This window comes from Trichophyton verrucosum (assembly GCF_000151505.1).
Source record: "Trichophyton verrucosum HKI 0517 chromosome Unknown contig01039_1.f1.exp, whole genome shotgun sequence".
NCBI lineage: Eukaryota > Fungi > Ascomycota > Eurotiomycetes > Onygenales > Arthrodermataceae > Trichophyton > Trichophyton verrucosum.
Window position 1 is genome coordinate 1 of NW_003315178.1, and position 12410 is coordinate 12410.

Genomic DNA, 12410 nt, shown 5'->3' on the forward strand with positions numbered 1-12410 from the left:
ATTTATTGAGAATATTATTTCAGGAGACAAGATACCCCGTCACAAGCTTTTCTCTGCCCTGAGGATATTCCCCCCTTTTACCCGTGCTGGTGATACCTTATCTACAGTGTGGACAGGTTTATCAGAGATGAAAGACAGCTCGATAGATAAGCGCGGTCAGAACAGAAAGAGCTACCAGAGAGGGTAAGACGTGGAAAATGCGAATCAGAGAAAGAACTACCAAGGGCCTGGTTGCTCCTGCCGCAATATAGGCGGGAACTTTGCTGATATTCCATACATCAACCATCGAAGAGGCTGATATTGACAAGAAGCTGTTGGCTGTCGTGATATATCACTTCTTTGATACATGGCTCCCCTATCATTTAACCTATACCACTAATTGCTGTTTGACACTGTGCTACACTCTTTTCTCAACCCGGCCCACAGGCCAACCTCTCACATGCATGGATAAGAAACATCTGCTGATTCTCGTTATAACGAGTTTTGCCTCTTGGCTGCTTATTGTTCTACTTGTCTTTGCTACCTGGAAGGCTGCGGACTGGTTTGGTCAAGAGCCTACGGACGTCGAAACCGCTCGGGTTGAGCCCGACATTCCACCCGCTATCCCAAAGGCCAAACACGTTCGTTTTTCAGCTACAGTTGAATTCATCTAGGCAAAATCTTTGAACTGGATCCTCATACGCTCGTTACGCTCGACTATGCAATTGGTGGTACCTTTGTCGCCAGTGTTTGCGTTACCAAGACCAATAATCCATGGCTCCCATATATAGTCATTACATCTCTCTTCAACGTCGGGAAATCATCCAACCGCCTCGCCACCCAAACGGCCCAGGAGGGGCCGTGCCTGTGGACGAACGTATCGATGTGAGGACTTTCCTTCTGTTATTCATTGGAACTGTGTCCATTTTCATACTCGGTGTTTTCTACTGGAAACTAGGGACATTTCTACGCTCATTCACGCGCTCAAGGGTGACTGGAGGAGGACGGAGTGCAGCTTCACATCACGTTAGAGCCTGGTACGGATGGATTCCCACTATGGAATATAACTACCATAAAGAACGGTGGAAAGAGGAGTTCCGCTGGGCTAGGAAGTTCATGTTTAGGAGGTCTTCTCATGCGGATTATAGTTGGATATGGTGGGACCAAGATGGTGAGAAATCAAGGCAACGAGCTGAAGATGAGGGTCGGCTACGGCGTATTCCCTTGCGGTTGATGAGATATGCCGTCAACGGACTGAGACCCAGCTCGCACTCACAAGCCAACCCTGAGCTTGGTGTTCCCGGGGTGGGCCGCTTGTCTGCCCTTCGAAGACACCATAGCCGCAGAGCCATGGAATATGAGGATCTCAATATACCACGGCGTACTGATTTGAGACTTTCGCCCCCTTTGAGGACACGATCCAAGTCCTTCGATAATAGTGGATATGGAGCAGGAAGTGAAGCACTACCTCGCCCTGCATCTCGAAAAACACATTCCGAAGGCTACTATGATGGCTCACGCCACGTACGTTTTCACAGTCCAGCTACTCAGCCACCGAATACTAAAAGAAGGCATGGACGAAGCAGCATCCTGAGCATGGGCAATTCCATGGACGAGACACATGGCGAAAAATCACTTTCCTGGAAATACAGGGCATGGGGTGCAAGGATGCAATGTCAGACCTTTGGTGATACTCCTGGAGTTCTCAAGGGCCATGCCGGCCGACCAGGCACAGCATTGTCGTTTGCCCTCAAAAGCATGATATCATCAGGGTCTGGCTCAGATATATACCAGTCTCATCATTATGATACTGGGACTCAGCCGGCTCCTCGATTGCCAAATCGTCCTACTCCAGAGATCAGGAGACAGATACCAAGACCAGGATGTCGGCCAGGAGAAGATACTCTTCGTATCCGCAAATGCCGCGGGATACGCCGTCGACCTCCTCTCGAGAATTGCTTGAGCCGCCCTGAAGTACGTCTAGTCGACAATTTGGATAGAAAGCTCGAGTGGTTATCGAGTGAAATGGACCCAGGTCGAAAGTCATTTGCGTTTCTCCTTCTCCACAACCATTGGCTCAACAGGGCCACTTGGGTTGTAATGGATCCTTCATCAAGACTCACTGTTCAGAAAAAAAGAATACAGAGTGATCCCAGAGTAAATAAGAAGGCGTTTGGCGGTAAAAGCAATGCCGTTTTACCCGACCTTACCCCTGCACCAAGAGCCAGAGCAGTTACGCCACGGATAGATTCCTGGAGGGTAGCAGTCAATCAAGCGAGGGTGTCTTCTGGAGCGAAAGAGATTCCAAAGGTTGAATTACTCGAAGGCTCGGCTGAAGAGGCTGCTGATAATAACGTTGACCCAGCAAGCTGGATTCTCAAGAAACCCCCACAAGGACACGGAATGTCAAATAAGCAGAAACAGACATACTTCGAAGGGCCTGGCGGTTGGTCTGAGAAGCTCGAGTACTGGGAGAACGTTCCCCGGTTGTACAGGGTCCGGAGGGTAGTTCTTCAAGGGAAAGCCAACCGCCGATGTGTTGTTAGAACTGGAAAGGGCATATATCACGGCGTTGAGAGAGCTGCTCGGGAAGCAAGAAGGCTCAGTGCCCAGCAGTACCAGAAAATCAGGCAGCTTGAGAGGTCTGAAAAATCGGGCCGGGGGGTTGTAAGCCTACATCATTCCTTAAGAAGCACTCTTTCAAGATCCGCAGTCAGTCTACAGGGAGCGGATAGTCCAACACTACAGCCACAGAGTACCACTGACCCAGTGTCGATGCATGAACGAGACGAAGGCTGAACCAAACAAAACCACAGCATTCATGGAAATTATTCTTACCGTTCGGAGCTAATTTAATCTGTTCATCTTTCGTTTTTGCATACGGAGAAATGGAGTGGCCAGTTGTTATATCCCTGAAAACGGGACAAGTCTCTCTGGGTTCAGCATATCCGTAGGATCATCAATCACCAATAAAATTTAAGAAAATAATCCAGTAATAGTACACACGCAAATTCAGTGTATGTCTAACCGTAGAAGGACAGCCAAAAGGGAAAAACTCCATACATGCCCACATATTCGAGGAAGAAAGGTATTTATACATAGCGCAGAGCCAGTATCCGCGTCAAACAGAGATGATACATCGATGGAAAAGCGTGAAGAGGCAACTCTAGAAACCAGGAGGGTTAATTCTCTGGCTAACACGAGTCCATTTGGGAAGTTCTAAGAAACCAGCAGTTAGCATATGTTCATACCACGCTACAAAATAATCACCCCCCCAAAAGTCTGTAAGCCACTAAACCAGCACGGATGAAACGTACTATGTATTCCCTTGCGATACTTCTTCTCTTTCCGGTCGAAAATTGTGTACTTGTCTCGTGGTAGCATTTCCTCCTCCCTAGGCATCTCTCGGTACCATCGCTCTACAGGCTTCGTGGCCCCAAGTCCATTTCTTTCCAGCGCAGCGTAAACCGTATCAACGACATTGTCAACTGCTCGTAGCCGCTTTCGTTGTCTAGCTTTCTGAGGACTGGACAGGCGCCAGGGAATTTTCCTAATGAAAAGATGCAGGTTAGCCGTTATCCATCTTGGAACCGCCGGAAGGGCCAAATGGCGCTGGCGCGGGACAATTGAGCGTACCATAATAGACCACTGAGTAAAGGGGAAGTAGGCTTGAACATCTTGAGTGGAATTGGCGCGTATCAGACGCTGAAAGGAGGTCGTTCAATGTCCTTCTTCGTGAGCTTTCATATATGAAGTTTTGAAGCCATGACTTTTTTTTTTTCTTTGGGAGATCATTGGATGGTCCGTGCACGCCACATCTCCAACTCTGATACAACCAAAGAGCAGCTTCGGGCCTTTTGGATGCGAGATTCAACCCGCCAGACGGTTGCTATCTTGTACCATATCATTTCTTTCTTATGTCTTGTCTATATACAAACCCATCAATTGGATTAATGTCGCTCCTTAGCATCCCATGAATTAAAAAACTGGATCTACTCCCGGCTCGCCTTATCGAGTCGACCTCCCTCCGAGATCCCGATGCAGCTTCAAGATGGGACGCTCGAGCAGCCATCCTCCGTCTGGAGGGCTCTGTCCTCCGCTACTACGCTGAGTATTGCGGCACTATGTCGTGGGTTTCTGTTCTCGCTCAATACCACGGAAGTCAATGGCTTGGATAGATTCTTGAAGCTGCTAGAGTCGCGGCAAGATGATAGCTCGAGGACACGCGGATTAATCACTGGTTAGCTACTCTACCTATATGCTTGACCTAGAGCTGTAATGAATTCAGTATACTGACTTTCCTTGTTTGTTTTTGCAGTTTCAAATCACATTAGTGTGTACGTAGCTTGAGGTCGCCCCTTTTTAGCATGCGCATACAACGTGAACACTGGGCTGAAACTTCCCGGATGGGCGCTATAGCATGGACGATCCGTTGATGTGGGGTGTTATACCGTTGCGAAGTCATTGGGAATTCCGGCCATGCAATCGGAGATGGGCTCTTGGAAGCCATGATATTTGTTTTAAAAATAGGTATTGACCGGAACTCACCGGGGTATGATGGCGTGCTAACTCACCTATATAGATTTATGTCTGCGTTTTTTACATACGGGCAGGTTCTCCCAGCACATAGACTTTTCCATTCTTCTCGCGGTGGGCTCTTTCAGCCTACAATAACCCAAGCGATCCGGTTATTATCCAAGGGGCCTTTTCCTGTGGACCCTCATGGGGCTCCTGCAGACAAGCAACGATGGAGCATAAGCAATACCTGTGTTGATCCTTTTTCGGAGGTACCTACAGCTTTTACTACAAATGGAGAGGACGCTTTTCTAGCTCCATCTACATATGCATGCAACTCCTACTCTTGGATACACATCTTTCCAGAAGGGATGATACACCAGTCAGCACACAAAACTATGCGCTACTTCAAATGGGGCATTTCTCGCTTGATATTGGAACCAGCTGAATGTCCAGATATCGTCCCAATGTGGATAGAAGGCACGGACGGTGTTATGCATGAGGACCGTGGATTCCCTCGTTTTATTCCTCGCATAAACCAAAAAGTCAGCGTCACGTTTGGGGAAAAAGTGGACACTGAGGCTATATTTGGAGAGCTAAGAAGCAAATGGCAGAAGCTGAAAAGGGAATCGGAGCAAGGAAGCACTGAACCTCTCGCAGTTGGCATCTTGAATGAGAAGCTTATGTACGGAGATGAAGCTACGGAACTTCGACTGGAGTGTACGAGAAAGGTTCGGGACCTCGTTCTCGAGGTCCGGCGTTCAAGAGGCTTCCCAGATGAAGATCCGAAGGCCAGCATGGCGGAGACATGGCTGAGAGAGGGGCCTAAGAGAGAAGGCAGGATGGATGACGGCTCTCTGGTTAGAGACATCTAGATTCTACTTTTACTTTGAGTTTATGTCGAGTATACATAGCAATATCAAGGAAGTGTAAATGCAGCTTGGGCCAACGTTTTGAGGCTGTCGCAAACCGCCAAGCACTTTTCAGCCGCCACTTAAAATAAGTTCGATGTCGATACGGATACGGAATCAGTCACATTATTTCAAGCAACCCGACATGACGGAATATAAAGTACGGCTTCAGCCTGTCCTGGTCTTCTCCGACCAAGTTAGATCTCCTTTCATCCATTCTCTATGCCCAAAAAACACAAATCTCCATCCATAAAACCAACGCCTGCCGCCCATCCTTCCCTCCAGTCGACCAGGTCACCCAGCCATGGCCAGACAGCAACAGGTCAATCATCGGTCAATGAAATCCTTCAGCAGATGCGAAATGCGTCTTCCAATGCCACAGGCTCACGACAGGCAAGACTAGCGCCTAGAACGGCTCATCCGTCTCTAAGAAACATCTTAGAACTTCCCGAGACGCCTCCTCCCCGACCTCGACCGACTACATCCCGCCAGGTAATTGGACAGCGAAGAGTCCGCCGAACCCCGGGTCCACCTCCTCCTCTAAGCTGGATAACCCCTAATACAGGATCAAATGCTGGCCTAGATGCCCCCGGTGGGGGTACGTTGAGAAGCCGTGGCTTCAAGTTTGGCCGTCGACTCGATCGCCTTCCCGGCGCAAGGATTCCGCCAGAGGACAGTTTACTACACACCACACTTCGGTTTATGGCTAGAAACTGGGATTGGCATCTTATATATGATGGAACATTTCTGTCAACATTACCGGTATCAATAAGGCAGCTCCTGTTGACATATATATCCGTCTACACAGATCATTCATCGATGGGGGTCAACATGGAGGGTTTAGAACCTCTATTCTTGACCCAGGAGTCCGGGCCTGAAGACAATGCTGAAGTGACTCGGCTAGACCTGGGATTTTCTATTGGATACTGGCTTAATTTGAAACAGCTCTCCAAACTTATCAAAGGCAATATACCAAAACACAGGGAGAGCACACCTGTTCCCACTTCCTGGGAGGAGGAAGCTGACCTAGAGACGCAAAGTCCTAGTCCCCATACTCCAGGCCGGCCTGAAGTGACAGCCTTCGGTAACCTCAAATTTCTCTCTTTGGCATCTCCAGCTCCAGAATCCGCAAGCTGGGTTTCCCTTATGAAACTTCTTTCTCATATCCCAACATTAACCCATCTTTCCCTTGCTTATTGGCCTACCCCAACTTTGAAACCCAACGCTCTAACGGCAAGCGTGAGCCACCCAAAGCATCATTCACTCTCATTTCAATATGGAGCGTCGGATGTATATTCTTCCTACGAGAATAATTGGACAGAAGCATCTATTGTCCTGGCAAAATTGTCAAGGGTAACCTATGGCCTTAAATGGCTTGATCTAGAAGGTTGCACTGAATGGATCCCAGCATTGTGCTGGAATGGAATTGACATCTATGGACAGGTTCACAGTGCTTCAGGTCCAGAATGGAATGGTTCGTGGAGAGGAATAGAGTGGATAGGACTTGGTCCTGGATGGGTCCCAGAGGCTCCGACCCTTGATAGCATATCCGCTACGGAAGTGGACGAGGATATAGTGATAAAGCAACAAGATAGATTCCGCAAAGAGCGAGAATCCTTCAAATCCACACTTGAGAGGATCAAAGATGTTGGTAAGGGCATTCAAACCGCGAGGATAGAAGGGCGCGGGAAATGGATACATTATTCTGACGGATCAGAGAGACGAGAGCGAATTTTGAATATATAAATATAGTGTCTTCATCTGTAAAGGCATTCATGCACAAGAATAGGCGTCTTGTTTATAACAATATCTACGCTCAGCTATACAACATTGGGTATTTTCATATTAACAAACCAAACCACCCATTTTTTACTTTGACTTGAACGACTTCAATGGATCAATTTTTCGTCTAGCGCTGCCTTTCTTTGCAATTCTCCCTCGAGCCTTGTTCTTTTGTCTAGCCTGCCGAATCCTGTTCCCCTTCTTTTTGTGTAGCCCAACAAACCTAATGTCTTCACTCGTTAATGAACTCTTCCCCTTGGTTGGCATTAGATACTCCGGCACATTCTTCAACTGGCTCTGAACTCTCACAGACCCAAGTTCCTGATCGTGGCGTAACTCGCGTAGCTCTTGGGGGTTCTCCTCGAAATGTCTCTTGAGTTTCTCACTCTTGACAAGTTCTTGTCTAATCTCCTTTGCCCTGGCTTCTTGAACGGCTATTCTAGTCACCGCTCGAAGGGCATCTGTCATTCGGTATCTGAACACTTCTATTTGCTTCTTGTCGAAGTGGTAGGGCTTCACCTCTCTTCCCATCTTCGCTTGTCGTTTCTCTATTTTAGCAAGGACAGACTCATCGTTCTTCGCTGGCGGGAAAATGGTTGGTTTGTGCTTTCCATACAATTCAGATGGAACAACAAATGAAAGGGCCATCCCGGTTTTTCCAGCTCGACCAGTTCTACCAATCCGGTGGGTATATGATTTAGCAGTCGTTGGAAGGTCGAAATTGAGAACGCATGCAACATCCTGGAAATCTATTCCTCGAGAAATGCCATAGTCTTTCTCCTTTCCTGACTTTTTTCGTTTCTTGTTTTTGTTGGATGGTGCCGCCTTTTCTTCCACTTCTTCAGGTTCGCTGAGATCCTTGTTTTCTTCCGTAGCAGCATCAGTAATAGGCTCTTCACTCTCGGATGGCTTCTTGTTTGACTCGATTTTCCCTATGACTTCTTGGTCATCGGCAGCAATTATAATATCATAAACACCCTTGTTGAACTCCTCGACAGCATGTATTCTAGAATTCGCTGGCAATTCTGAATTGAGGATACAACTCTTGATACCAAATTGTTCCAGGAATAACTTGAGTCGATAACATCGATCCACATCACCGACAAATATGATGCATTTGCCTTTCACGAGCTGCAGTTTGAATATCACGTATGTGAGTAGAAATTTGTCGTCCTCCGCACACCTTGCAAGTCATTTGTTAGTCAACTTAGTGATACTGCATGATAGCAAAGAGTAACGTACTTCACTGCGAACTGGTTTATACCAGCGCCCTCGTCCTCAGCCTCTTCAAGTTTCAAGATAGCAGGATTTCTACAAAAGAGTCCCTTCAGAGTATCAACTTCAGACGTCAGTGTAGCACTCATCAAGAAAGTCTGAACACCACGCGGAGTTGCCTTCGCCAGATTCTGCATATCTTGCTCATATCCATATGAGAGAACCAAATCAGCTTCATCAATAACCACTTGTGATATGTTGTCCAAAGCCAATGCTGAGTTATTGACGTTCACAATTGCTCGCGCGGGTGTAGATATAACAATATCCGGTAAATCTGCAAGAAGCGCGCGTTGGACAGCATCGGAAACCTTCTGCGTGAGGTTCCCTGACCGTATATCCTTGGAACAGAACTCTGAAAACGCAGTTACGGTCTTGTGTACTTGTTGGGCAAGCTCTCTCGTTGGTACTAGGATCAAAGTTGAGATCGACTTATGCGCGGGGTCGGCCTAGCAAACACAATTAATAAAGGATAATAGATTCCAATGCCTCCAAAATATAATTACCGCTTTCTTCTGCAATATTTTCTGTAATATCGGAATCAGATAAGCTGCTGTTTTTCCAGATCCGGTTTTTGCCCTTGCTACAATCAATGGAGAATTAGTCGACTGGCTTATAAACTTTTTTTATAGATATAGTCTCATACCGAGTATATCCTTCCCACCGAGCGCCAAAGGAATAGCCTCCGCCTGGACTAATGTCGGCTTCGAAAATTTCTGTGATGTCAAGGCCTGAAGCAGTCGTGGATCGAGTCCAAAGTCCTCAAAATGCCTTGCCGGCTTCTTGGACTCCGTTGTTTCTGCTGATGTAGGGACGTCATTCTCATCTAGCTTGCGCTTCATGATTAAGAAATTAACTGTCGGATAAAAGACAGGACTGTGGTTTATATATCTTTCCTATCTAAATATAAAGACAAGCAATAGCAACTCTGCGGACTTTTTTTTTTCTTTTCGAATCAAAGACAAAAATTTAATTACATAAGCCAATTTAAGCTTTACTGGCAAAATTTTGTTCCAGACGAAGATTACCTAAGTGTCTGGTATTGGGATTGATTGTGATTGATTACGTAATTAGCTACTATTTCTATATTCTTAATCCCTGGTTTAATTCTAGAAAAAATAATATTATTATCTTTATTATATTAAAAGCCAACAACCCAGCCTCCGATATCTTTTTGCCCCCCTACAAGTCTATAGCTTTTCTATTCTCTAGGCTTACTTCCTTCTATTGCTAAGAAATGGCCATAAATAAAAGCTTCTGCCCTGGGAATATCCCTATTGCCATTCAAAGGTTTCGAAATGACGATGAGCTTGCTCAGTTCAGGTCCAATACTCTTACACAACCGCTATCCGGTGGTCACTGTCAAGTCTACAGGCTCGGATTCTTTGACGATGTTGACTGGGCTGTTCGGATACCTATACACCTAAGCTCCTGCTCCGAGGAGGAAGTCGTCTCCGTCCTTATGACAGAAATTGAAACCCTTAAGAACCTCGAGGATTGCCAGTTTCCATGGTCACCGAGAGTAATAGGCTATGACATGACATTTGACAACGCTATTGGATTCCCATTTCTCGTTTTAACCTGGATTCCAGGTGAGCCTCTAAGTTGGACAGCGACAACCCCGAGGAAGAGAATGGATCGCGAGAGGGTTGTCGACCAGATTGCGAAGATCATGTTATCTCTCATATCATGTACACGCAAAGATGGTGAGCGAATCTTATTTTCCAGCAAGAGGCGGGGTCATTACTGACTTATTTAGGTGTCTCGGCATTGGAGTACTTCACGGATAAGATCGACCAGAAAGTCATTCGAATATGTCAAGGCCGCCTTCCCGAACTTGAAATCAACCATTGCCTCCTTCTGAAATGCGTACTCCCAGAGATCCTGCACCCGGAACTAGATAATGCCCCGTCATTCATCGATCATGGCGACCTTTCGGCTGGAAATATTATAGTGGACTCGGAGTACAACGTCAAAGGGTAAATGAGATTCGCCATTTACGTTAAACAAAGCGCTACTGACATCTTTTTCTTCCATAGCATCATAGACTGGGGCTTCGCTAATTATCAACCTTTTCAGCTTGCTGCTAGTCTCCCTAGATTTCTAGCAGTAGAACATCCTCCTGGCCTTGAGCTATATTTAATGCTACAGAAAGACCGAGCGAACTTTCTTAAGGCATTGCGGCGGGAATTGCCGAACTCTTCAGTTATCGTGTCCCTGCTACTGAAGATGTACTCGGCGCCAGACGTCGATTACAGAAGGCTTATTCTTGAAGCAATTGTCAGTAAAGGTCGGCACAAATGGTTTGCAGACAGACCTTCGCTATATTCGGATACTCCGGTAGACCTGAAGTGGGAAGTGTCTGAATTTTTTGCGAGACAGGGCGGCCAAAAGAGTGGGCTCCATGCCACTGCCTTGATGGAACGTTTGGAAAGTTGAGAATGTTTTGGCTGTATTCGGCCATGCTGATCTCGGTCAACTTAGAAAACTTTACTTTGTGTGTACGCCAAATAATGCATCCAGTTTTCGGATACCAAGCATATGCGGGTAGCGTGCTATATGCAAGAAGCGGTGCCGTATGCAAAGAGCGGTGCAAGCTGAAGGCGGCACAATGGCAGATGCCGTCCAGAATCAAGCTATATATATCGACTTACTCTCTGGAATCCGTCCAAATCCACATACCTGCCTTCTCACCACAAGCCAGCCAAAATGTTAGTTGGAGACTACATGCCGGGGCACTTCCAGGCCCTTCCAACCCTCGAGGCCGCACGCGCAAAGTTCAAATCTATCAACGGTGATGAGCTTGTAAATAATGTTTTTCGGCCATTTTTTGTTGATGGTGGAATGGAGAAGAGACTTGGCCTGGCTATCCTCCATCGCCATTTTGATTTGAATGTCGATGAGAGGCTTGTCGACTATAATGGGACCTCTCTTCCTTGGCCTACGGCTCACACCCAGGAGATAGAGGAGCCCTATGCTTCTATCTGGTCAAAGGCCGCCGACGGCACGTTCCGGCCTACCGAGTATCGTTACTCACAGAATCCTGAGGCGGCGGCAATCGGCCCAGCAGAACTCAATTTTATGGAAGAGTTCGATAAGCTCCTTCAACAGCACGGCGCATCGGACCTCTTCGGCCTTTGTCTCTACCCAGGAGACGACTTCGAAGGTTCCTGTGAGATCACCGTGGGTAGAGCCAACATCAATTTGAAACCGGCAGATGTAAGGGCCCCTTCCCTGAATATCATTTTAGATCCTAACGAAGCTCTGCAGTATCCTAGTGACCTCCAGGTAGTGGACACCGCGTGGTTCTTTTCTGCACCACTGTGGACCCGTGGGTGTAAGTACGTGCAACGCCAGGGCCGAAAACCATCCGCATGGGGTCCATGTTTACACCGTCTCGGGGTAATCTGGATGAGTTCGTCGGTTCGATACTTCCATGTATACAGGCTTGTTGTTGTTACTTCAAATTCTCATGTTGATTAAAATCCCTGCTAAAAGAAATAAAACTGTACGCGTTTCTATCCTTTCTTCCAGAGTAGAAAGGTGATTGCAAAAATTGTTCTGTACGGGAAGAAAATGTAGCAATAGAGCCTGGATTGAGAGTTACAGGGGTCTATGGCCCCTTTACCCTAGTCATGAATCACTTGGCATAAACCTCCTCTCGACAGGCCGAAAGCGGCGCCAAGAGGCCCGATGTGGCCGGCTGGATGCAAATACGAAATTCTCTAATAGTAGTAAATATAATTAATTAAATTAATAATAATCGGCTAACTAAGCTACATACATCCTGACAACTAGTTAGTTAATGGGGCCGACCCGCTCTTGAGCCGTGGCTCCCTTAATACAACTACATAATATATTCATCATAACGACCAGTGCATGGCGGCAATTGGTTATACTACCATGTTTTACGAAGTTTTACATAATGATTAGGATACCCTGGAGTAGCTG

At 46.7% G+C, this 12410-nt stretch overlaps 7 protein-coding genes across 7 annotated transcripts; 6 read left to right on the forward strand and 1 right to left on the reverse strand.

The window, feature by feature from the left end:
• Positions 1-251: 251 nt before the first annotated feature.
• Positions 252-653, forward strand: TRV_07626 (uncharacterized protein; the record flags this gene model as incomplete). Its single annotated transcript, XM_003018310.1, has 1 exon — positions 252-653. A coding segment is annotated over one exon (402 nt), but the record flags the coding sequence as incomplete, so codon positions are not given.
• A 100-nt stretch (positions 654-753) lies between these two features.
• TRV_07627 (uncharacterized protein) lies at positions 754-2778 on the forward strand (the record flags this gene model as incomplete). Its single annotated transcript, XM_003018311.1, has 1 exon — positions 754-2778. One exon carries the CDS (start codon positions 754-756, stop codon positions 2776-2778), a length of 2025 nt encoding a protein of 674 aa, XP_003018357.1.
• Positions 2779-4892: 2114 nt separating this feature from the next.
• TRV_07628 (uncharacterized protein) lies at positions 4893-5369 on the forward strand (the record flags this gene model as incomplete). Its single annotated transcript, XM_003018312.1, has 1 exon — positions 4893-5369. The coding sequence occupies one exon, from the start codon at positions 4893-4895 to the stop codon at positions 5367-5369; it is 477 nt and encodes a 158-aa protein (XP_003018358.1).
• Positions 5370-5627: 258 nt separating this feature from the next.
• TRV_07629 (uncharacterized protein) lies at positions 5628-7151 on the forward strand (the record flags this gene model as incomplete). The annotated part of the gene is made up of 1 exon (XM_003018313.1): positions 5628-7151. One exon carries the CDS (start codon positions 5628-5630, stop codon positions 7149-7151), a length of 1524 nt encoding a protein of 507 aa, XP_003018359.1.
• A 123-nt stretch (positions 7152-7274) lies between these two features.
• TRV_07630 (uncharacterized protein) lies at positions 7275-9301 on the reverse strand (the record flags this gene model as incomplete). Its single annotated transcript, XM_003018314.1, has 4 exons — positions 7275-8370; positions 8430-8814; positions 8966-8986; positions 9106-9301. The coding sequence occupies 4 exons, from the start codon at positions 9299-9301 to the stop codon at positions 7275-7277; spliced, it is 1698 nt and encodes a 565-aa protein (XP_003018360.1).
• A 395-nt stretch (positions 9302-9696) lies between these two features.
• On the forward strand, positions 9697-10898 carry TRV_07631 (uncharacterized protein; the record flags this gene model as incomplete). The annotated part of the gene is made up of 3 exons (XM_003018315.1): positions 9697-10165; positions 10219-10438; positions 10499-10898. The coding sequence occupies 3 exons, from the start codon at positions 9697-9699 to the stop codon at positions 10896-10898; spliced, it is 1089 nt and encodes a 362-aa protein (XP_003018361.1).
• A 74-nt stretch (positions 10899-10972) lies between these two features.
• Positions 10973-11678, forward strand: TRV_07632 (uncharacterized protein; the record flags this gene model as incomplete). Its single annotated transcript, XM_003018316.1, has 2 exons — positions 10973-11170; positions 11205-11678. Coding segments are annotated over 2 exons (672 nt in total), but the record flags the coding sequence as incomplete, so codon positions are not given.
• Between the last annotated feature and the right edge of the window lie 732 nt (positions 11679-12410).